The following is a 23,277-nucleotide window of genomic DNA, read 5'->3' on the forward strand; positions in this document are numbered from 1 at the left end:
ATGGAAGATTTCTGTCTCCCTCCCTCTCTGTAACTCTGCCTTTCAAGTAAATAAATCTTTTAAAAAGTTAACTTTCCTTGGATCACAAAGCTTATAATGGCAGAAGCAGGATTCAAACTGGGCTGTGCTGAGTCAGAGCCAGAGCTAGGAGCTACTTGGCCATGCTGCCTCCGAGCAGAGTGGTGAGGTTCCCTTCTTGCTCAGGGGCCAGTTCTGTGCTGGGTGACAGCGGGGCACTGCCCCTCCCAGCTTCCTGCCAGTAGGAACACCAGCCCCTGGGAGCAGAGGGTGGCAAAGGGGACCCACAGTGGCTCAGCTAAAAACAGGAGTGCATCTGGCTTCTGTTGCTGCTAACCCCCACCCAGGGGGAGGTCCCAGCCTGAGCTGCTCACCACCCTAAGGGTGTTGCTCTCCCCTTTCACAGCCACCAGGAAGCTCCAGTGCTCCTGCCGCCTCTTCTCCCCTCACCTCCCTGGGGCCTGTTTCAAAGGTTGTTTCATCCTCCATTCACTGTCTCAATGGCAGCCCTGCCTGCCCCGGAACCCCAGGAGTCAGCCAGCACAGGGTTAGGGGTACCAGTGAACTTCCTCGGGTCCTCTCTGCCAAGGCCTGGCTGAGGCCAGGTGGGCAGACCTTTGAGGATTCTGGACCACCTGTATTTTTCAGGTCCCCTCCTCCCCCCCCCCCACCCTCAGCTCCCAGGAAGTGTCATTTTGTACCCGCATCTGGAGAATTGTGACAGGAGGATCTGAGCTCACCCCAGGACATCCAATGGAAAAGTCTAGCAAGTGAGATGGGGCTGCAACTCAGGAAGGAAGTCATGGGTTAAGTAACTGTCTGCTTTATTGAGTCCTTTCTGTGTGCCAGGCACTGTGTTAATGAGGCACTTTATCTGTGCTCCATTTCACAGATGGGAAATTGAGGCCCAAGGAATAATTCAAGTCTCTTTCACAAGTTCACCCAACTAGAAAGCAGCGGGGAATTCAAACCCAGGCCACTGGGACTCCAGAACCCAGGACCCTAACGGCTATACTCTCATCCAGGAGTCAAGGACACAGAAGGGACGTGTGGGCACGACTTGTGCTAGGGTTCAGAGAGAGGAAGGCACAATGACACACACAGAAACGCAGCGGGGAAGTAAGCAAGGGAAGCTGGAGAGGAGACAGATTCAAGGCCTGCAGCAAGAGGGAGATTTTCACAGCACCTGGTGACACGCTGTGTGTGGAGCTGACTGGCATCTTTAGGGTATTGGTACAGATCAAGAGAAATCCAGGAAGCAAGTCAGGGTCAGAGGGCTCCCTCTGGGTCCCAGCAACATCCTGCCTTTGGGGTCTGCCAGATCCCTTACCCCATGCTGGAAAAATCGAGTCAAAAAACAGCTTGGGTAAGTGTCCAATGTTTGTACTCAGTGTCAAAAAGCAGGTGGAAGAAGGCAGAGAAGGGTCTGAGCCGAGCCTGAGTCCATGAGTTCTTCTGGGGATGGCTTGGAGAAGGGTCAACAGAACGAAGGAGACAGGAGGGTGGGGGCTTGTGTGGAAGATTCAAGGGGCGGACGGTCACCCGAGGCGAGTGCTCTGGGTCCAGGAGTCTGAGCAAAGGCCCAAGGGTAGTTAATGAGGTGTGTTCTGGGGATCCTAGCGACCCTGGTGTCAGATGGACAGGGACGGAAGCCCTGAGGCAGGGCAGAGAAGCAAGGGGGTCCTGCAGGAATGGAGGGCAGGCTGTGCACTGATCGGGAACTCTGCAAGGAGGGGGAAGGAACAGAATGGCAGCTGAGAGGGGCAGGAGGATGAAGTAAGGATTTTCCTCCGAGGTAGGAAAGGCCTGTGTGTGCTCCACAACCGAGTGTGAGGAGCCTGCCGTGGGATGGATGCTTCGGCATGAGGATTGGGATAATTATAGAGACTTTTCTAGAAGAGACAGGAAGGGAATGGGACTGAGAACGCAGTTTGGCCTTAGAACAAAGAGAAGAGACAGACCTCTCCAACTGAGCCTGTGTCCTTGTCGTTTCCTCTAAATCATAACCATTTGTTTGTACTGTGTGCAACTAACGTCCAGTGGTACGCACAGCTGCTGTCAAGCCAGATTCCCCCTCCTCCCAGACGGCTGCTGTTTATGGCCCACGCGTCTGGCAATTTAAATGTCTTACCTCATGAGAAGTGCACGCTCGTCATTCCCATCTTACAGATGAGGAAACCGAGCAAGAGCCATCATAATGAACTTGACCAAGGTGACCCAGCCGGCAAGTGGGAGGGCCGTGTTGGACGCCAGACAGTCCCACTCCAGAGCTCCTGCCCTTGGGTGCTGCTCCCGGGCACCTCACAGTTGCAAATAGCCCCTAGTGCAGCACTAGAGTGGAGACAGCCCGTGGCAGGGGTCTGCCTTTAGTACTCCTCTGCAGTGGGAGCACTTTCAGTAATGAAGAGGTCATTTCCTCTTCACGTCTCTTTTCAGTTCAGGGGTCGAGTCCCCCAGAGCTCGGCATGCTCCCTGCCAGCAGGCTCTCCCACACTCAGGTATAAACTGCTGACCACCTGACCAACCCCACACCCCTGCAACTAGCAGGTTTTCTGTGACACGTTCTTTTAAAAATAAATGAAACAAAACAGTTGCATAAGCAGTTTGCTTACTTTTCTAATAAAAGTCCCACTAACACAAAGCAAAGAGCTGGGCCCTGTGCTGAGGGGGTGACTCAGACTCTTTATGACGAAGGTGAGGTCACTGGCCTGGAGGGACAGAGTGAAAATAAGAGCTTGATCCACCCCCGTCGATTCCCACACAGCAGCCTAGCACTTGCTGGATCTCTGACTGCCCAGCTGAAATCCTGAGTCCCAGGCCCTCAGAACACAGTCCAGACATCTGGGGGCTAAGAGATGTTTACCACCTGGGCCCAACTACCACCCAAGACCATCATCGCACGCCCCCTCCCCACCCCTAGGCTACAGCTAATCTTTTTTTTTTTTTTTTTTTTTTTAACATCTACTTATTTATCTGAAAGGCAGAGTTACAGAGAGGCAGAGGCAGAGAAAGATGCAGGAAGAGAGGTTTTCCATCCATTGGTTCACTTCCCAAACGGCCGCAGTGGCCAGAGCCGATATAAAGCCAAGAGCCTGGAGCTTCTTCCGGGTCTCCCTCATGGGTGCAGGGGCCCAAGGACTTGGGCCATCTTCTATTGGTTTCCCAGGCCATAGCAGGGAGCGGGATGGGAAATGGAACAACCAGGACTCCAACCAGTGCCCATATGGGAAGCCAGCATCGCAGGCAGCAGCTTTACCCGCTATGCCACAGTGCCAACCCCACCTCCAGTGATCTTAAGTGTACTCCGCCTTCCCTGCCTGAATTGTGCTTCCCCGTCCTCTTCTTCCCCTGGCTAGTGCCGAGTCCTCAGCACTCAGATTTGCTTATGGCGATGCCGCTGCTTCTAAGAAGTCCTCCTGAATTCCATGTCTAGACCGTGGGCCTCCCCAGTGTGTACCCCTAGCACCCTGTACCTCCCCACCACAGCACCTGCTCATCTGCAATGAACCACACTTGCCAAGTACTACTCATGACCTTGAGTAGTCCTCTTTCACACCGATTCCAGGCTGGCCTCGTGAGCTGCGTTAACCAACGAATTCTAGAAGCGATCCTGCGTGGGTTCCTGGCCTGAAGCCCCTGGCAGCCTCCACTTTCGTACCTGTGCAAGCCCGAGCCACCACTTAAGTTCAGCTTCCCAGCAGACAAGCAGAGACCACCCAAGATGGAGAAAGGCCCAGCCTTTCCGGGGCCCTCGCTGAGGGTGCGTGATTCCAGCTCCAGCGGTCATCTGAGACCAGCAGTCAGGTCGCAGGACGATGAGACACAATGGCTGTTTTAAACCACTACATCTTGTGATGCAGCAACCAAAAAACTAAAACATCACTCTCTGGTTTCATTGCTTACTGGCTTTTTTGCCTGCTACACTGTTTTCTTCTGTGAAGGCAGGAACTACATCCACTTTTTTAAAGTATATACTTGTATACTCCAGACCTGCTGTAGCAACAAATGTGCTCTTAAGTATCTGATGAATGCAAATTAAGAATGGCTACAAAAACAAAGGCAACAGTGAACATCTGGGACACTGCCAGTGGCATGAGTACACCACAGGTGATGACCTGCACGCCTGGACATCAAGTTCCCAGTGTAAGACAGGCACTCACCTTGGCAGAGGGATTCAGTCACCTTGACTGGGGCCATACTCCAACAACACTGACCCCGGGGGCAGGAGAAGACAAAGGCTGATGGTTCAAATAAAGCTGAAAGGTCAAGGGAACAAAGTACCATTCCTGCCAGTGCTCCTGTGGGCAGCACTGAACAGGTGAGCTTGCACCAGGGAGGCCTCCAGCTGCCCTCACCACCTGCCCCTCACGCAGTGCTCTGTTGGGGTTCTCAGAGACGCCACCATGCCATTTCACACACGGGACAGCTGCCTTAGCCTCTCCTTCAAAACCCTTCAGCCAGCTCTAGCCAGGAGCACCTGAAGGAATGCATGCATGTGGAATGAACGCATCTCCACTCAGACAAGTAAATGCCGAGTGGGGTCTGGTGTTCTTGGCTGTAATCACCAACAGCACAAGGTGTCCAGTCAAGTCTGCCAGATGACAGTTTACGTCAAGACCTATGTGGGCCACACAGTGGGAAAATGCCATCCCTGTCCAGAGGACAAGAGAACTGGGGAGACTGGATTTACACAAATGAGATGATTAAATCAAAGGACAGAGTATGATTACTGCTAAACTGCAGTCGGAAGTGAAGTGCTATAGGAACTGGGAAAAGCAGGCAGTGGGGGAGGGCTCAGACAGGCTTCACTGAGGGGCTGGGATGGGGCTGAGCCCTCAAGAGTGAAACCCCCTACAGACAGGCTAAAAGGAAGAGGAGGAATAGAGCTGAACCCATGCTTGCTATTTTATTCGGAAGCAGCCACACAGAGATTGAAAGGTAGCTGCCCCAAAGCAAGGCTATTTCTGCAGAGTTCCCCAATATTCAGCCTTCTATCTTACTGTTTCCCCTGCCTTTCTCATCCACCTAGCAAACTGATACCCATGAAGGCCCAGCTCCAAGGCACCCACTTTTCTAAGGCACCCCACGGTGTGCCCACCGCTATCTATTACATTTGCCTACTCACCTCCACTATAGTGACCAGAAACAGATTAGGTTCTTACTACATGCCAGGAACTGTGCTCGACACTTTTAACGTATTGTTTAAGCCTCACAACGACTGCCATCCACTTTACAGATGGAGAACCGGAGTGCACAAGACATCGCTAGGAGGCTAAGTCCCAGACTGGTGGGGCTCAGGAGCCTCTGCACTATGTGTTCCCGAAGGCCACAAATGTTCTGGATTCATCTGCCTGCTCAGATTCTAGGATAGCGGCTGACATATGGCTCAAAAATTCTCTATCAGGGGACCAGTGCGGTGGCTTAGCAGGTAAAGCTGTTGCCTACAGATCTAGCATCCCATATGGGTGCCGGTTCAAGTCCCAGCTGGTCCACTTCCGACCCAGCTCCCTGCTAATGTGCCTGGGAAAGCAACCAAGTGCTTGGGCCCCTGCATCCATGTGGGAGACCCAGAAAAAGCTCCTGGCTTCTGGCCTGTGCTGCCATTTGTGGAGTGAACCAGGAGATAGAAGACCTCTCTCTCTGCCTCTCTGTAACTCTGCCTTTCAAATAAAAAAAATTTTAAGTAGCTTCTATAAAATACAGAAGTACTTTGAAAACAATTTTTAAAATTCTGTGACAAGCACTGCAACGTTCAGACTGGACGCCTCGGCCTCCAAGGAGGTACCCGCAGCACTTCCACCCCCCAAGGCCACGTACCTGGCAAGAGAGGAAGCCTACCCCTTATAGGTGAATTCGAGTCATTTACTTCACCGGTTCCAAAGGGGTCAAAGAGGAATTATTCTTTCCCACAAAACCCCACACTCTGGGACACTACACTGCCTGGGGCTGAAGATGAGGGGGCGTGCGGGGTCCGCGCCTGCTGGGTGGGGGAGGAGGCTCCTCTCGCGGATTTTGAGGGGAGCCATAGTCGCCCTCTCTCGGGCCTGGAAGGGCCGGCTGAGGCCACGCCACCTGACACCGCCGTGGCGCACAAAGCAAGAGCCGGCCGGAAGCTGCAGCTTTCAAAACCCGGGCGGGCCCGGCCCCGCACCTCCGACGCGAAGCTCGGCCCACCGAGGCTGGCTGAGACCACCTCCGCAACCTCGCGGGGCCCTCTGGCGTCACCGGAGCCGCTCCGCCCCGCTTCCCCACGGCCCTGCTTCCGGGGCGCTCTGCACCGCCGCCCGGACCCCGGCCGCAGCGCGCTCTGCGCATTCCTGTGGGGACGCCAAGGGCAACCCACACCCGCGCGGCCGGCGACCTCCCGGCCGGAACACGCCCACAGCCCGCACTTCCTCTCGCCCAGCGCCGTCCTTCCGGCCGGGCTCCTTTCTAATTGGCTGTCTGAGAGCTTCCCCGGGGACTCGGCCGCTCGGGACACCACGCTGGCCGCTGGAGTCGCTGCCCCGCGGCGTGGCCACACGTCTTCGGCTGCGAGCTCTCCGTGGTGCCGGTGACATGTGGCGCCTGTCAGGACTGCTGGGCCGAGGTAAGGGGCGTGGGAGCGGCAAGGCGGCAGATGCTGAATTGGAGCCAGGGCTGCAGGAAGACGCCACAGCGCCAGTGGGCGGGGCTAGGGCCACGGGGTGGGGCATTAAGTGGGGGCGGGGCTTCTGCGAGGATCAGCTTTGCATGGGTGGGAGGGGCTAAGGAAAAGGGGAGGGACTTAGGCGCCAGGAGGTGGGTGGAGCTAATGGGAGGGGGAGAAGTCAGGTGTGGAAACCGTGGGCCGATCCGATGGAAGACCGCGAGAGGCGAGTGGAATAGGAAGCCAGTGAGCAGAGGAAGGGTTCAGACCTTGCTCCAAGCACTGGACGAGACTCTGTGTATGAATATGTGGTCATAGAACTGTGGTTGCCAGCCACAGGAGGGCATCAGTCACATGGGGGAACTTTATCTACATGTGGATGCTCTACCCTAAAGGGCCCAGGTTAACTGGCTCTGGGTGGCACCCTAGAATCTGGGCAGAGACTTGCACGTATATCTTTGTTCAGGAACCATTGAGGAAGTGGGCACCAGTGCTGCCTGGGTTCCTGGATAGAACTTGGGTGCAGGTCTGAGGGGAGATGGTTGCCTGAGTCCTGTTCCTGTTGAGGTGACTGATCCTTTTCGCACTGCACAGCTCTTCCCCGCCTGCTGGGATCTGACCTTCAAAGTGTGACTCCTAAGTCTACCAGCCCAGATGGGCCTCAGGCAGCTGCCTCCACACTGCTGGTCCCTGTGCCCAGCTTTCAGCGGTAAGACACTGCCATTCTACCACCTGACTTCTCTTTGCCCCCGTGTGGGACAGAACTTGACAGCCCCTCATTGCATCATCTAGGTCGCGCACCCATGGCCCGGGCACAAGACAGGGTCCAAGGAACCATGGGTGGAAGGATGCTTTCCACTGGATGTCTGCTCGTGTCTCGCCCAACACTCTGTGGGATGCATTATCATGGGTAAGGCATCCCCAACTCTCCTTGACTTTTGGTGTGAATTAGAATGATCCTGAGGCAAGCAGTATGGCACAGCAGGTTAAACCACTACTTGGATGTCCGCATCCCATCTTGAAATATATGGTTTGAGTTCTGGCTACCCCACGTACTTCCAATCAAGCTGCCTGCTAATGTCCCTGAGAGGTACTTGGGTTCCTGTCACTCATGTGGCTTAGCTCCTGGCCTAGCTTAGCTCTTGAAGGCACTTGAGGAGTAAACCACCAAATGGAAGATCTCTCTCCCTCTCTGTCTCTCCCTCTATGTTTGTCACTTTGCCTTTCAAACATACATAAATCTTTAAAGAAAAAAAAAAAAAAAGAATGGTCATATATGAAAGTATAGCCTGGTTTAGAAACAGGAACTAGGGCATCATTGCGTTCATACAACAGATGGCATTTGAATGTATTCGTGGAGTCTTTGCCACCACTCCTCCTCAAATATGTACTTATTTCTCATTTAATTCAGTAAACATTCACTTAACACCGTCTCTGAGTCAGGTGTTCTTGCTAGGCACCAGGGACATAGCAGAGAACAAGGAAGATTTATTTCTTGCCTTCACGGAGCTTACAACAAATAATAGTAACTAGCATTCGTTATTCATGTAAAGTATGATACATTCATTATCTTGCTTGAGCCTTATAAAAATCTTGCAAGGAAAACAAAATCTTCATTGTTTAAAAGATTTATTTATTTGAAAGGCAGAGTTAGAAAGAGAGAGGGACAGACAGAACGTGATCTTCTGTCACTGGTTCTCTCCCCAAACAGCTGTAAGAGCTGGGACTGGGGCAGTCTGGAACCAGGAACCTGGAACTCCATCCGAATCGCCCACGTGGTGGCCCAAGCACTCAGGCCATCTTTGCTGCTTTCCCAGCTGCATTAGCAGGGAGGTGGATCAGGAGTAGAGCAGCTTGCACACAAAGTGGCACTCACAGGGAAAGCTGGCGTCACAGGTGGAAGCTTAACCCCCTGTACCACACACTGGCCCTGTATAGTTTTCATTAAAAAAAATAACTTTTTATCTTGTTGAAAGGTAAGAGAGAAAGAGAGATCGTCCATTCACTGGTTCAGTCCTCAAAATGCCTGCCATCCAGGCTGGGCCGTGTGGGGGCCAGCGGCCTGGAACTCTGTCCAGCTCTCCCTGTTGGGCGGTAGGGCCAAGCTCTTGAGTCATCATCTGCTGCCTCCCGGGGTGCATTAGCAGGCAGCTGTATTTGAAGCAGAGTAGCTGTGACTTGAACAGGCACTCCTCTGTGGGGTGCAGGCATCCCAAGAAGCAGCTTAACACAATCTTCATTTTTTTATTAAAGATTTATTTATTAATTTGCACACAATCTTCATTTTTTTATTGAAGATTTATTTATTAATTTGAAAGAGTTACACAGAGAGAGAAGGAGAGGCAGAGAGAGAGAGAGAGATATCTTCCATCCACTGGTTCACTCCCTAATTGGTCACAATGGCTAGAGCTGTGCCGATCCGAAGCCAGGAGCCAGGAGTTTCTTAGGGGTCTCCCACATGGGTGCAGGTACCCAAGGACTTGGGCCTTCTTCTACTGCTTTCCCAGGCTGTAGCAGAGAGCTGGATAGGAAGCGGAGCAGCCAGGACTCGAACCGGTGCCCTTACAGGATGCCAGCCCTGCAGGTGGTAGCTTTACCCGCTCTGCCACAGCACTGGCCCCCATCAGCCCACTTCTTAAACACCATAACTGGATTAATTTCCCACCCTCCTAGAAACAGATGCTTAAGACTTTGAGGGTTAAAGTCCTGCATGAGTTCCAGAGCCCCACAGCAGTAGTTACTGTATTTATTTCTCTGTGTGCTTGGGTTTTGTCTTTCTCGATGCAATACAGGAACCTCATGCCAGCAGAGACTTTGTCTGATTTTTGTACACAGTGCCTGTTGCAACAAGCAGCATGGAAAGAGACAGAAAACCCAGCAGTCAGTGGGATGAGCGTGAGCTCAGGGCTTCCTGCCGACCTCGCAGGGAAGAGACACGTTGAGCACGCCTACACCTGTCACTGTGTGTGCTGGTGCCATCGCTTGGTTGTGCCAGACTGCAGAGGGTCCATTGGGGAGCACTGAGCGTGGCTGCATGTGTGGCTAAGCCCCAGTGTGCCACGTGATCCTGGTGCCTGCCTAGACTTTGTTTATTCAGTCCTGCACGCAGGCATTTACTTGGCCTCTGCTGTTTCTTAGCACTGTGGTGATCACCAGGGGAGTGCTGGTGAGCAGGTCATACACGGGTCCTGCCCTCCTCGTGCTTAGAGGTGAACAGGAGTAACAGACCTTGGATGAAGAATGACTGTAGAGAGGATAGGTTAAGTGCGGATGCCATCAGGGCTCTGGAGAGAAGTTCAGTGTTGTAAGAGTGCGTAGTGGGGAGCTGGCCCGGCCAGGAGCCAGGACAGGCTTCCGGAGGAAATGATCTTTGATCTGAAGACTGGGTCTGGAGCTCTGATGAGTGGCAGACCGGGTCCCTAAGGTACTGTTTTCCCCAGGGCACGCTGGCTGTGCTGGCCCTGCAGCTGGCCAGGCAGATCCACTCCCAGGCGTCCCTGCCTGCAGGACCGCGGCGGCCGGAACACTGCTCTTGGCGCAGTCCCCTGGACCGTTTCCTCCCATCCGCCCCGTGGCAGCCGCACTCCTGTGAGTTCTCAGCCCCAGGGGCAGCAGGGCTGGGCTGGGCGGCATCTCAGGACACACCTCAGGAAAAGAGCTCCTTGCCTTTCCTATCTGGAGTCAGAGGAAGCAGAACCCTGGGAAATTCTGTCCACCCACGGCGTGGCCACACCTGCCCCCTGGGTGTCCTTCCTTGCCTTCCCATCACCTCCTGTGGAGGGAGCCCGAGAGGTTCCGGCTACTGCAGATCCTGGGTGTGGCCTCCTGCCTCACCTTTAGCCAGTGAGGTCATTTTCTGGTCAGTTTTTAAGTCATTCATGAATAAGTAAGTGTTCATTAGAGATTGTTATAAGAGGCATGACACAGGAGCAGTATAGCCTAGTGGTTAAGGCTCTGGAGTCAGAGTCTAGGAACTGAAGCCCCAGGGGCCCTGTTTCCTGGTCTTGTGTCCCTGGACAAGTCACTTGCAACTGCCTTGTGCCTCAGTTCCCTCACCTGTAAAACAGGGGTAATGAGCCTCATGCCCAGTACTGCTCGTGAATGGTGACTCATTGAGTGCTGGGTAACTGTTACTGCACGTTCTTGTCCATCTTTCTGTGACTGTAACTGTTGCCATTGGACAAGGGCTAGTTGCCGCAGCTTCCACAGTGGGGAAGGTGGCTGCCTCCTGCACTGCAGAGGAGTGGCTTATGGGTAGGCTTGGAGGTCAGCAAAAGGATGGGCCCCTCGAGACCCCCGTGGAGGGCAGCCCTCCAAGGCCGTGAGGAAGGAGGAGGAGTGTGCAGGAAATGTCAGGGTTTTGCCGTTCTTCCTCGGGTCTCCAAAGCCTTGGGGAGGGTGAGCAGGCTGCACTGGTCCCTTCCTGACCTGCACACTCATGCTGCTCTTCCCAGCACTGCGGAGGCACATTCTCCCCCTCGCCAATGGCCCCACTTCCACTCCTGCTCCCGGGTACACTGGCCTTGGGGACAGGCAGGGCCCAGAAGAACCCTTGACTCAGCCCCAGAGGGTCTCCTCGCGCAGCCCCTTGGAGGCAGCTGGCCTCCAGGACCTCTCCGAGGAAGGTCAGTCTCCACTTGCTGGAACCGGGAGGGGAGCAGGGCGGGTGGACAGTGGTGGCTGGGAGCTCCCAGCTAAGGGAATTCCCATCATTCCCATGAGGCTGTGTGCCTTTTGGGTTTCTTAGGAGCCCGGCAGGACTGCTGGCTGGAGAGGCTGGGGAGACTGGGGAGCCGGCGAGGAGGTGGAGTGACACTGCCCCTGGCTGGGTGTTGGCCTTTGCCTTGCAGGTCCCAGTGACTGGACCTTGCTCCATGCCAGCAGTAGCTCCGACTCCACGGCGACAGCAGCCCAGCCTGGGCCCCTGGGAGACAGGAAGGTACTGTCAACGCTGGCCACTCAGAGCCCCAGCTTTCCCCTGGGCAGGCCGCGGTCCCTGTGAGCCATCCCTTGAAGAGTCTTCGTGTTTGCTCCCTAGGAACAAGACACATCAACAGCTCTTCCACTTGAGGAGGCCGTGACTTCCATTCAGCAGCTCTTCGAGCTCAGTGTTTCCATCGCCTTCAACTTCCTGGGTAACTGGGAGGGCTGTGCCTGTAGGCAGGAGGGCGGGAACGAGAAAGGGTACAGTCAGGGTGGAGAGTGGTTGAAATGAGAGACTATCTTCTCCCAGGTTGGTAGACCAGATGCTGGCTTGATGACATCAGCGATGAATTCTTTCTCAGATGTGTTCTGGCATTCTTTTTTCTTTCTTTCTTTTTTTTTTTTGTAAAGATTTACTTATTTGTTTGAAAGGCAGAGTTACAGAGAGGCAGAGGCAGAGAGAGCGAATGGGAAAGGTCTTCCATCCACTGGTTTGCTCGCCAGATGGCTCCTACAGCTGGAACTGAGCTAATCTGAATCCAGGAACCAAGAGCTTCTTCCAGGTCTCCCACACAGGTGCAGGGGCCCAAGGACTTGGCCCACCTTCTACTGCTTTCCCAGGCCGTAGCAGAGAACTGGATCAGAAGTACAGCAGCTGGGCACCCGAACCGGTGCCCATATGGGACTCCAGCACTACAGGCAGTGGATTTACCCACTACGCCACAGCACCAGCCCCAGCGTACTGCCTTCTTAAAATGCTCCTGGAGCCAGCGCTGTGGCGTAGTAGGCTAAGCATTCGCCTGCAGGAAGGGAAGCCGGGTGGAGGGGTGCAAGCAGAGGCCCTGGCAGGAGGGGCCACACAGGCAAAGGCTCCGAGGTGGAAATCAGCGCGCCCTGCTCCTTTCCTCTCTTCTTTTTGGCTTGGGCAGTAACCACAGCATGAGCTGAGTAGACTTCCCGGTCTCCACTCTCACATATTCCCATTCCCGGTCTCCTCATGGGACGAGGTGGACAGGGGCCAGCATTGTGATTCAGCAGGGTAAGCAGCTGCTTGCAGTGCCCGGCATGCCATATCAGAACGCTGGTTCAAGTCCGCGGTGCTCCACTTCTGGTCCAGCTCTCTGCTGTTGTGCCTGGGAAGGCAGTGGATGATGGTCCAAGTCCTTGGCTTCCTGTTGCCCATGCGGGAGACCCAGGTGGAATTCCAGGCTCATGGCTTCAGCTTGGCCCGGCCAACCATTGGAGCCATTTGAGGAGTAAGCCAGTGCATGCAATCCCTCTCTCTCTCTCTCTCTCTTTCTCTGTATAACTCTGCCTTTCAAATAAATAAGTAAACCTTAAAAGAGGAGGAAAAAAAAAGCAAAATTAATGGCACCACCTGGAGCTGGCATTGAGGTGCAGAAGGTTAAGCCACCACCTGTAACACCCAGGTACATTCCAGTCCCAGCTGCTCAGCTTCCAGCCAACAGATGATGGTCTTAGTACTGGGGCTCGTGGGAGACCCAGATGGGATTCCTGGCTTCTGACCTGGCTGTTGTGGGCATTTGGAAAGAGAACCAGCAAATGGAAGATCTCTCTGTCCCTGTGTCTCCCTCTTTCTCTGATGCTATCCCTTTCAAGTAAATAAATCTTGAAGCAGTATCACCTGTACAAGTTAGGGTTTGCTGCAGCCTGATCTCACCCTGGCTACCTGAGTCACGAAATGAACCTGCTGGGGTCTGCCGACCACCAGATCTCAGGAAGGGTGGAACCTGTCGGAACCAAGCCGGAGGAGCCGTTTCCTTCCCTCGTCCCAGCCTGAGCAAGGTTTCCGCTCCTAAGAAAGTGTCTCAATGATTGGCACATTGATTGACAGCACTGTGGGCAGGGCTTTTCCCAAGAGAAGGAGGCTTGAATGGTTGTGTAGGAAGGCAGAACCCACGGATGTGTGGCACACCAGTGAAGTATTTGGAGGATAGAAATACGTGCCAGATGTCTTGCATAGAAAAGGAAGGCAGGAGCCCGGGTTCGAGTGAGAAGCCTGTGAGGGTCTGGCCGAGGACGTGGGGCAGCTCATGGAGGGGCTGTAAGTGTCCACGCCCTGTGCTTTCTTGCAGGGACAGAGAATGTAAGGAACGGGGACTACGCAGCAGCCTTTTCTTACTTCCAGAAAGCTGCGGACCGTGGCTACAGCAAAGCACAGTACAACGTGGGCTTGTGTCACGAGCGTGGGAGAGGCACCCCGAGGGACCTGAGCAAGGTATTGCGCTTCCTCCCCTCCCCAGGCCTGTCCACCGTGCTGGGCTGCCCAGAGTGTTCCCTGGAGATGAGCGGGGCTGTGGGGTGGCAGGAGGCCCCATTTCTCTCTCCCACTTGTTTCAGTCCAGCCCCAAGGGAAATGCAAGAAAGAAGCTCCCACCTTCTAGAAACTTAGAACTCAGGGAGGTCAGGGCTGGCCTGGAGTCTTTGCCGTGGTTTCCTAGTGCCTGGAACAGTGCCCTGGTGGATGGGTTAATGCGTTCTAAAGAGCAGGAGAAGTCAGAGTCGCGACATACAGGGGTGTGTTGCTAACAGTTGTGGAGACTGAAAAAGGGGCAGCGACTTCAGTTTCCTTAACAGTAGAGAACTGGTTCATTACATTATATGCTAGGTCTGTATTGGCAGGAAAAGACATCCCATGGTAGGTTACAAAATAGTGTGCTATGATCCAGGTCTCTCTCTCTGCACACAGGCACTTTGTGTGTGTGTATATGTAATGTTTACATGTATGCAAAGAGATTTGAAAGCTGTGCACTCAACAAAGAATCATTTTTAGAATTTCTTGGGATGTTATGTTTCTATTTTTAAATGCTGGCTTATCTATATTTCCTGACTCATCTATAATAATTACATATTATTTAATGAAAATAAAATTTCAGATTTCGCCCAAAGAGCAAGGCGCTTACAGAGTCACCGGCTGACTGGGTGTTTGCTCTGTGCCGTAGGCAGTCCTGTATTACCAGCTGGCTGCCAGCCAGGGCCATGGCCTGGCTCAGTACCGCTGCGCCCGGTACCTGCTGCAGGGCTCCGCCTCGTCCTGGGACGCTGAGCGGCAGAGGGCCATGTCCATGCTGGAGCAGGCTGCGGACTCGGGCCTGAGAGAGGCAAGTGCCCGGGGCGGGTGTGTCCCGGGTATCCTGGGCAGGGGAGCCTGAAAGTGACCGAGCTGCCTTTCCCCTCGCCCTCGACCACAGGCCCAGGCTTTCCTCGGGGTGCTTTTCACCAAGGAGCCGCACCTGGATGAGCAGAGAGCCGTGAAGTACCTGGGGCTTGCCGCCGACAATGGGGTATGCCATCTCAGCTGTCCAGGCTTGTTGAACAGGGCGTTGAGTCTGTGCGTGTCTAGTGGGGGTGGAACCGAGTGTGTCTGTGCTCCCCAGCTGCACTTGAAGCCTTAGCCCTGTCTGCTTACTGTGGGACCCATGGGTGGACCCAATAGTCGCCCAGCCTGCAGTCAGAAATGGTGTGAGAATCTACTCCAAAGACAAAGCCGAATGCGCAGAGCAAGGCTCCCGCCCTCTGCCCCGAGCCAGCTGTTACATGTTTACCAGCACACACTGCTCTGATGCCTTCCTGATCTGACCCTGTTTGCCCATCTTGAAACTCGGCATGGTAACACCTGCCTCACCTGTCTCCCGATTCCGAGGTTGTTGTGAGGATCAGAAACTACCTGAGAGAGCAGGTGTGAGAACCCTTTGTTAGCTGTGCATGCGGAACGTGCATCTGTACAGGTGCTGGCAGCCTTGGAAGTCAGAAGATGAGCAGGGGGCGAGAGGGTGAGGGAGCGAGGGGGCGAGGGGGCGAGGGCGAGGCTGGGCACTGGGGGTGGGGGACATGGGCACTGGCATTCAGGCGGCCTGACCCGGAGATTGCTCCATGGAGCATTGGTTCCTTGCGGTGGACAGATTGGTTTGGGAGTACTGAGTTCAGCAGTGGTCTTGACTGCAGGAGCTCTCAGAGCGTTGTCACTGAACCCCCGAGAAGGCAGTCTGCTGTGCTGTCTTCCTCGAGTGTGTGTCACCAGGATGTTCTGAGTTGTGTCTGGAAGGCCCAGAGAAAGAAAGGGAGAGAGGGAGAGAGGTCTTCGACCATCCACTGGTTCACTCCCCAAATGGCTGCAATGGCCGGAGCTGAACTGACCCAAAGCTGGGAGTCAAGAGCTTCTTCCAGGTCTCCCATGCAGGTGCAGGGACCCAAGGACTTGGGCCATCATCTGCTGCTTTCCCAGGCCACAGCAGAGAGCTGGATCAGAAGTGGAGCAATCAGGACTGGAACTGGAATCCATATGGGATGCCAGCAATGTTGGTGGCGGCTTTACCTGTTATACCACAGTGCCAGCCCCAAGGCTTAGCCTTTTAAAGGAGCAGCACTTTTATGTTATTCAGGCTTTGCAGCCTCGCAAGCAGAGGTTCAGGAAGGCAGACAGGGCCTTTGGGAGGCTGCCCTTCCACCCTTGCCTTCTTGTGTTCCCCAGATAACGGAGCCTGGCTCCCAGGTTTTCCCATTACTGGGCTGAGTATTTCCTGCAGGTTTCACTTCTGCCTGTTTTAGCCAGCCTCAGCAAGAGCAGCCTCCACGCTACTCAGGCTGGCATCCTCCCGGGTGGAGGCGTCCCTGTGTCCCCCATGCTGGCGAGCTGTGGGCCTCTGATGTCTTACAGTTGACATCGCGGTATGGGCAGGCTCAGTGGGCCCTGGCCCTGCGTGGACCAGGCTTCAGCATGCCCAGCTCCATCTTCCTCCTGGCTGAGCATTCCAGTGTCCTGTGTGTGTGTGTGTGTGTGTGTGTGTGTGTGTGTGTGTGTGTGTCTGCGTCTGCCCACTTCTTCCCATAGGACTCACAGAGCAGGTACCACCTGGGGATTTGCTATGAGAAGGGCCTTGGTGTGCAGAGGAGTCTGGAAGAGGCTGTGAGATGTTACCAGCAGTCAGCAGCTCTGGGAAACCAGCCTGCCCAGGAGAGGCTGCGGACGCTGTTTGCCGTGAAGGCAACAGGTACTGATACATGTCAAAGCGAATAGGGTCCCTCCCCCGAGCTGAGTCCCCTGTGACAGAGTGGGCTGGCAGTATCCCTGGTCCCTTGTCATTTCCTGCCCCATTGATGGTGAAGAGCACAGCTTTTGGAATCAGACAAACCTGAGTTTTAATTCTTCGTGCCACTGAATTCAGACTGCACGTCTTTGACCCTGTAAAAACAAGGGTCATAGTGGTGCCTAACTCGTTAGGTTGTCATGGGGATTAAGTGAGATAACAATCAAGGTCTTAGCCCAGGGTGACACACAGCAGGTGGTGACTAAATGGAAGTTGGCTGGTGACTTTTAGGAGAGACGATGGCCTGAGACTGTCTGAACCACCCTCCTAGAGCTCGGAGAGTCCAGCTCAGGAATCACTGGACGGGGCTGGGTTCATGATGCCGGGAGGAAACAAGTCCTTTAAAAAGTCTTTGCTTGTGTTGGGTGTTTGGCCCAGCAGTTGCAACTCTGGTTGGGTTCCTCGCCTCCCGTTTTGGAGTACCTGGGTTCAGTGCCCAGCTCCACACCTGGCGCCAGAGCCCTCCTGCTAATGCACCCTGGGATCCGTGGTGAGGACTCATATGACTGGGTTCCCGCCACCCACGCGGGAGACCTGCACTGAATCCCTGGCTCAAGGGGGAGCTGTTGTAGGCATTCGGGGAGTGGGCTCTCTTGTCCTCTCTCCCCCTCTCAAATAAATAAGTATATAGCATTGGACTTTGCTGCAGAGTAGGCGTTTGGGAATACAGCATGAGTAAGAGTGTCTCTCCTCTTTCGTAGCTCCGGGGCCCAGCAGCCTGGCAGTTACTGGGTTGAAGTCTTTCTCCAGCCCCTCCCTCTGCAGCCTGAACAGCTTGCTTGTGGGAGCCTCGTGCCTCCCACACGCCTCGAGCACGGGCAACCTCGGCCTCCTGTGCAGAAGCAGGCATCTCGGGGCCCCCAGCAGGACTGCCCCGTCCTTGGAGCGGAGTCTTCTAAGACTGGGTTTTGGCTAAGGTGAGGTCAGACACAGTGGCTGGTGCCTCTCCGGGCCCGGGGGTGGGCACAGGAAGTTGAATGACAAAAATAGGGTGTCAGTGTACTCCCCTGGGTGAACATTCCAGTGGTGCCCAAGTCCCCAGGTTCAAGTGCGTAGCTAACAAATGACTTGGACCGTTTCCCCCACTTGGCAGATGCGTTCACAGTCATTCCTGGTCTGTGCACCAGAGATTCACTCGGTGACCTGTGCGAAACTGCCAAGGGGTCCGAGACCCTGGGGCTCACCTCAGCCTTTGCCCTCAAGCAAACGGCTTCAGCTTTCCCCTCCGTGGGCCTCGGCTTCCTCCCACCTCGACTCTGCCGACACCAGATGCGTGTACCTCTGTGGTTCACAGGGTGACCTCGGGCAGGATTCAAATCCATGTCTTATTGTAGTAGTTGTGTGTTTATCACTGAATGTGACAGCGTGACCAGCCTACCCACCTGTAGCTTTACAGACGGCATGGCTTGGATGAAGCTAACTTAGAAAAGAAAGGGGAGGTAATTTAAAGAAAACCATGGCCTCAAGGTGAACACAGGTCCAGAGAGGCGCAGAAGTCGGGGGAGTGGTTCCATGAACAGCTGGAGCCCGGGGGGCCACAGTCGGGTCGTCCCTGAGACTGGCTCAGACCTTCGCCTTTGTTCATCCCCGGTAGAGAGAGTCGCCATCTTTCTCCTTGCCCTCTGACTGGGAGGAAGCTCTCCCTCCCTGACTGCCTGGATGTGTCTGCATCTGCTTGACTTTTTCAGACCTTCTCACTCCAGCCCTAGACAGAGCCTGTGAGTTCTCAGATTTCACCACTTGAGTCCCAACGAAGAGGCTGATTGTCCATCCACCTCCCAAAAACCTGAAGCACCTGCGCGGCACAGCAACCAAGAGGGAAGTGTGTGACGTCCCTGGCGGCCCTGACCTGACTTGCCGTACCGTGTCCTCGGTTGTAGACCACGGACAGTGGTATGTGCCCTCCTGCCGTGCAGGACTGACCTGATGCAGACACCTGTGTGTCTGCAGAGCACGCCCCGGTGCCCACTCAGCCCGCAGAGGCAGTGGGCGGCCCCGGGTGTCAGGAGGCCAGGAGGGGGACCTGGGCCACCCAAGGTTCCCCTCCACGGGCTCACGCTGCGATCTTAGGCGCAGGCATGACTCTCATCCTCCCGACGTGAGAGAGGACCTGGAGTCCAGCACCAGGCGCCTCGGAGCCAGACAGGGGATTGTGAGTGCTTGTTTGAGAAAGGTGTGCGGAATCGTAGGGGTGTTTAATAAAGCAGAGATCGGATTATCTCATCATTCTTGCCCTTGAGCGTGTTGGGGAGAGCCAAGGAGATGGGCAGGGGATGCTGAAAGCCGAGGCTCCGTCCTCCTCTCTAGACTCTCCATTAACCAATTTAAAGGGTCTTAAAAGCTTTTCCAAGAGAGAGACTTAGAAAAAAATGATTTCTGAGTCAACGCTAATGACTCCAATTACTGAATTTGTGAATAGCTCTGTTCCCTGGCTTCTGGATATTAGCCCAAGTTCAATAGCATAGATGTGGTTGAGGGTGGGGGGTGGGAGGGACCGCTGGAATGGGAAGGGCCAGCCCCCTCAGCCAGTACAAGGGTGGCAGCATTTCGGGGCTGGGGCTGGGGGCCCGGTGGGGGGTTTGTACCTTTCTCCACCCCGACTCTCCCAACCTCACAGTGGTCCCTGCCACACTTGGCCCAGCAGCTTCCGGCCACTGCTGGAGCGCCCAGCGCCTCCCTCGGGCCCTGGTCTCTTTCTGGGCCTACCCTGCACTCTGGCCTCACCCCCGCAGGGCCCCTCCCACAGCTGTCTCCTTCCGTGCCTATCCCAGTTCCCCAGCCTTTAGCGCAGTGCCCCAGTGGGGGGTGGGGCCCAGCATCTTCAGCAGCACCGGGCGCTGATGTCTCTGCCAAAAAGGGGGCAGGGGGAGGTTTGTGGTCAGATAAGTTTGGGAAAGGCTGTGCTAGACGTCCCCTTTTATAGATTCACAATACACATCAGCATATTCAAGGTTCCAAGAAGTGCTACGGGGAAGAACCTGGTTAACCCTACGTGTCCCGCACCGCCAAGTCCAGCACGAAGCCTGTTCCCTCACAGATTGCCTGGCAGCCCCCGGCACCCTTGGGGGCTGTGTCACAGCCTGCTCTCCCCATGGAGCCCAATCCCCAGCCCCCACCCCCCACCCCCATTGTGCCTTTGGATTCTATGATTGTGGCTTAGATCTGACCACACCTGAGGCCACGGGTGTCCTGTGCTGATGGCAGGTGCAGCTCCCGCAGTCACTGCTGAGTTAAACGCTGGTTCGCTTTGGGGAGCCAAAGCGGGGGTGGGCTGTTCTCAAGAGCTCCCATTTAGGACAGAAGGGCTTCCTGTGGAGAAGGCGGGGCGAGCTGGGGGAGAGATGCTGTCAGTGCTGTCAGGGGACAAAGCCCTGGCTCTTCAGGCATTGCAGTCCTGACACAGCCCCAGGCTCACCAGCAGACCTGGAACTGCTCTGTGTTTGCCATGAGAATTCTGTTATTAATGACCATGATTAATGACTCGTCATTATGCCCCGAGAGGAGATGTGGGAGGAGGACAGGGAGGTGGCCTGGGTGAGAATGCTGGGCGCCCCAGTGTGGAGGCCTGGCGCCCTCGAGCTGGGACTCTGCGGAAGCCCCAGTGCCTGCCTTTCCCTGCATGGAGATCCGGGAGCCCTGACCCTGTGGCAGAGGGACCCTGTTTGGTCCCTTGGAGCTTCAGGGCCAGCCCAGTGCAGAGTGCTTAGTGGTTGCTCAGTGAATAGTTGCAGTGAGTGAGAGTGATGGCAGGAGTTCCCTCCTCTCCACCCAGCGCCCAGCTCCACGCCTACCCAGCACGTAGTAGGTGCTTTAAATAGCAATGGATGAATCAAGGATTCACCCCCACCTTGTTCCTTGGACAACTTTGGACACTTAGAAATTGTCCAGTAAATACAAGGCATTTGCTGAAGCAGTGTTTCTGATCGTACCCCTTCTCCCTCTGCCCCCATTACATCACACCCAGCACTGAGTAGGGTTGGAAAATACCGACCTATTTCCCAGGTCCACACCAGGTGCCAAGCTGTGCTTGAGCCAAGACTCCCTCCCCACCTCTCCCATCTTGCGTTTTGGGATTTGCTTCTCTCGAGAGACCCAGGGGTAGCAGTTGCCATCTCGACTCCTGTTTGAGCCAGAGGAGAGGCAGGGTCAGTGAGCTGAAGCTGGGTGACAGACAAGAAGGCTGCCTGTCAATCTCTGAGCTGCCCCCAGGCTCCAAGTGAGCACTGCGTGGCAGTCCCGGTGCTGGAGAGCGGCTGACTATTGATAAAATGTGTCCCTCTGTGCTTTCCAAATTAAGACGACATTTAACTGAGAGCCTGCTGGCTCGCCTGCTCCCTCCGTCTCCCAGGGGACAGAGCCTATCTTGGTGAAAACTGTTTTGAACATGTCCAAAGTCTCAGCTTTGACATCTTGGCTGATGTCAAGAAGTTTCTGTAACCTTCCTGTTCAGCACACCCAGTTCTGTCACCATATGCACCGTGGCGTTCTCAGTCTGTTGCGGGAAAAGTGCTGCTGTCAGTGTGCGAGGAGGGACGCGGGAAGAACACCAGGCCTCACGGACGGGCACCCCAACTGGATCAAAGACCTCTCGCCTCAGAGCGGGAGCAGCAGCCAGGACTTCTCCAGGTTGTGCGGGGAAGCCGAGCGGAGGCGCGGCCTGCAGGGTTGCAGTGGGCCTTCATCTTATGTAGGTCAGAGACCCCTGTGAGAATCTGATGAAAGCGCCCACCCTTTCCACGGAAAACTGCTGCTGCTTCCCAGTCCTGCGTGCACTCAGCAGGCTCGGAGATGCTGAAGCTGCACCGGGACCCCAGGTGAAGAGGCCTTGATGTATTAGAAAAACATCATCTCGATCCCAGATCCAAACCCTAGCGCTGCCACGGGGCCCGGGGCAAGCTGTCTGCCGTGTCTGCCTTTCTCTATCCCCGGCTGTAAAATGAGGAGTTGAAATAGGTCAAGTCCAGGCTCTGCACGACTGGACTCGCCCGTGTCCGGGGAGGGTTGGGGCACGTCACAGCAGGGCCGCAGAACCCTCTGTAGGTCACATGTTCCTTTGAGAAGATGGTAGCTTGTGCATTCTGCCCGGAAAGATGCTTGTACGCAAGTTGTGACTAATTTTTTGGGGGGAGGGGAGGTGCAAGGGCTACAGCTTTAGGACTTTGTGACCCCGAGGCGTGCCATGGTCAGGCAGCTGCACTTCCTTAGGTCACCTCCTTCCCTCGTCTCTGCACCTGCCAACATCAGCTGTGCACTAGGAGTCTACCAGCCGGTGGGGAGTCAGCACCAGCTGCCCTAGCAGTGTCACTCAGACTTGGTTTTTCCATAAAAGAGCCACGTTTTCCTAATGCAGCCTTACTCAGAGCTCCAGTATTGACAGAAGGGTCCTGTGACCCCCGTGTGTACCCAGTTCTTCACTCACACATCCCCTCAACAAGTTCACCCGCAAGTGTTGCCCTGTGCCAGGCAGCTGGCCCCTCTCAGGGACCCAGAGACCCACACAGAAGATCACAGGTCTCTTGTCGTGAGGCCACTATGGCCTGGAGGGGCTGGATCAGGACCCAGAGACTCCAACCTTGGACCCCTGACCACCTGCATGGGGGCCTCGTTTTCTTCAGTTGTAAAGAGTGGTGACAGCGATGCCAGACTGTTCAGGTTTCAAGGAGGCCCTGCAGTCCCCAGTGGGCAGTATAATTGGCCCGATTTGATGGACAGTGGGTGTGGGCAATGAACTCGAGCAGGGACAAAAGGAGGCACAGACAGAGGAACGTCCAGTGTCTGCGAGACATTTAGAAGCTTGCCAAGTGACTGCGTGGAATTTTCCTGGAAAATCACAAAGCTGAACCCTGGGAAAACAGTGGCTGTTCTTCATCCCCACCCCCGACCCGCCTCTGGAAAGCCGGCTGCTGTCAGCGTCGATTGCATAAACGCAGGTCACACGCTGGCCTCTGGGGCCTGCATTCCCAGACCTGAATGCTCGCAGGACGGGCCACCTGTGGACAGGGGAGGGGAGACTTATGCACCTTCTGTGCCGTGGCAAAGGGCAAGGGCCTGTGCCGGGGCAGGGGGTCCACGCTCCTTCAGCACGGGTGTGCGCGTGTGAGGCTGAGGGGTTCAGGAGGGGCTCAGGCAAGTCCGCCGCTGGCAGAAGCTGCCCTCGGGGCTTTTCCTTTTCTTTGCCTTGGCTGGCAGCCTTGGGCCAGGGCTGGGGGCGTGGGGTTTCATGTTGGACCACTCCCGATCCAAATCCTGGCTCCATCTCTCCCTCCTGCTCGATCTTGGGAGAAACTCAACCTTCCTGAGCCTCATACTGCTTGTCTGTGAAATGGGGATAACAATCCCTGCCTCCCAGAGTCTGCGGAAAATCAAATGAAACCCTAACTATAAAGCTTGGTGCCTGGCTCATGGAAATGCTCTATAAATAGTCCTGCTTTTCTTAGCCCTAATTTTCCAGCTTGGAAGCAATCCTTTGCTAGAGGCGAGAGGTCAAGAGCATGTGCGTCCATCGTCTGTGTACCTGTCACCAGTGGGGCAGCATCAGCACGCCCCACTCCCGGCCAGGCCCACCAGGACTTTCTTGCCAGGGACCGGGTAACAAAGAAC

The 23,277-nt window shown here is 55.1% G+C and overlaps 1 protein-coding gene across 1 annotated transcript; it reads left to right on the forward strand.

The window, feature by feature from the left end:
• The first annotated feature begins 2,955 nt into the window (after positions 1 to 2,955).
• DELE1 (DAP3 binding cell death enhancer 1) lies at positions 2,956 to 18,903 on the forward strand. Its single transcript, XM_002710270.5, has 13 exons — positions 2,956 to 6,607; positions 7,241 to 7,355; positions 7,439 to 7,556; positions 10,087 to 10,234; positions 11,101 to 11,271; positions 11,497 to 11,585; positions 11,685 to 11,781; positions 13,666 to 13,808; positions 14,533 to 14,691; positions 14,782 to 14,874; positions 16,422 to 16,581; positions 17,379 to 17,594; positions 18,366 to 18,903. Exons 1-12 carry the CDS (start codon positions 5,971 to 5,973, stop codon positions 17,591 to 17,593), a joined length of 2,145 nt encoding a protein of 714 aa, XP_002710316.2. The 5' UTR covers positions 2,956 to 5,970; the 3' UTR covers position 17,594; positions 18,366 to 18,903.
• The last annotated feature ends 4,374 nt before the right edge of the window (positions 18,904 to 23,277 follow it).

This window comes from Oryctolagus cuniculus, chromosome 6 (assembly GCF_964237555.1).
Source record: "Oryctolagus cuniculus chromosome 6, mOryCun1.1, whole genome shotgun sequence".
Lineage (NCBI taxonomy): Eukaryota > Metazoa > Chordata > Mammalia > Lagomorpha > Leporidae > Oryctolagus > Oryctolagus cuniculus.

What these genes read in the sequence shown, in the direction of transcription:
- DELE1 (XM_002710270.5), top strand. Translation starts at nt 5,971, where the DNA reads ATGAGGGGGCGTGCGGGGTCCGCGCCTGCTGGGTGGGGGAGGAGGCTC. An exon ending in CCAGGACCTCTCCGAGGAAG is followed by an intron (nt 11,272 to 11,496) that starts GTCAGTCTCCAC and finishes TTTGCCTTGCAG; the next exon opens with GTCCCAGTGACTGGACCTTG. An exon ending in CCCCGAGGGACCTGAGCAAG is followed by an intron (nt 13,809 to 14,532) that starts GTATTGCGCTTC and finishes TCTGTGCCGTAG; the next exon opens with GCAGTCCTGTATTACCAGCT.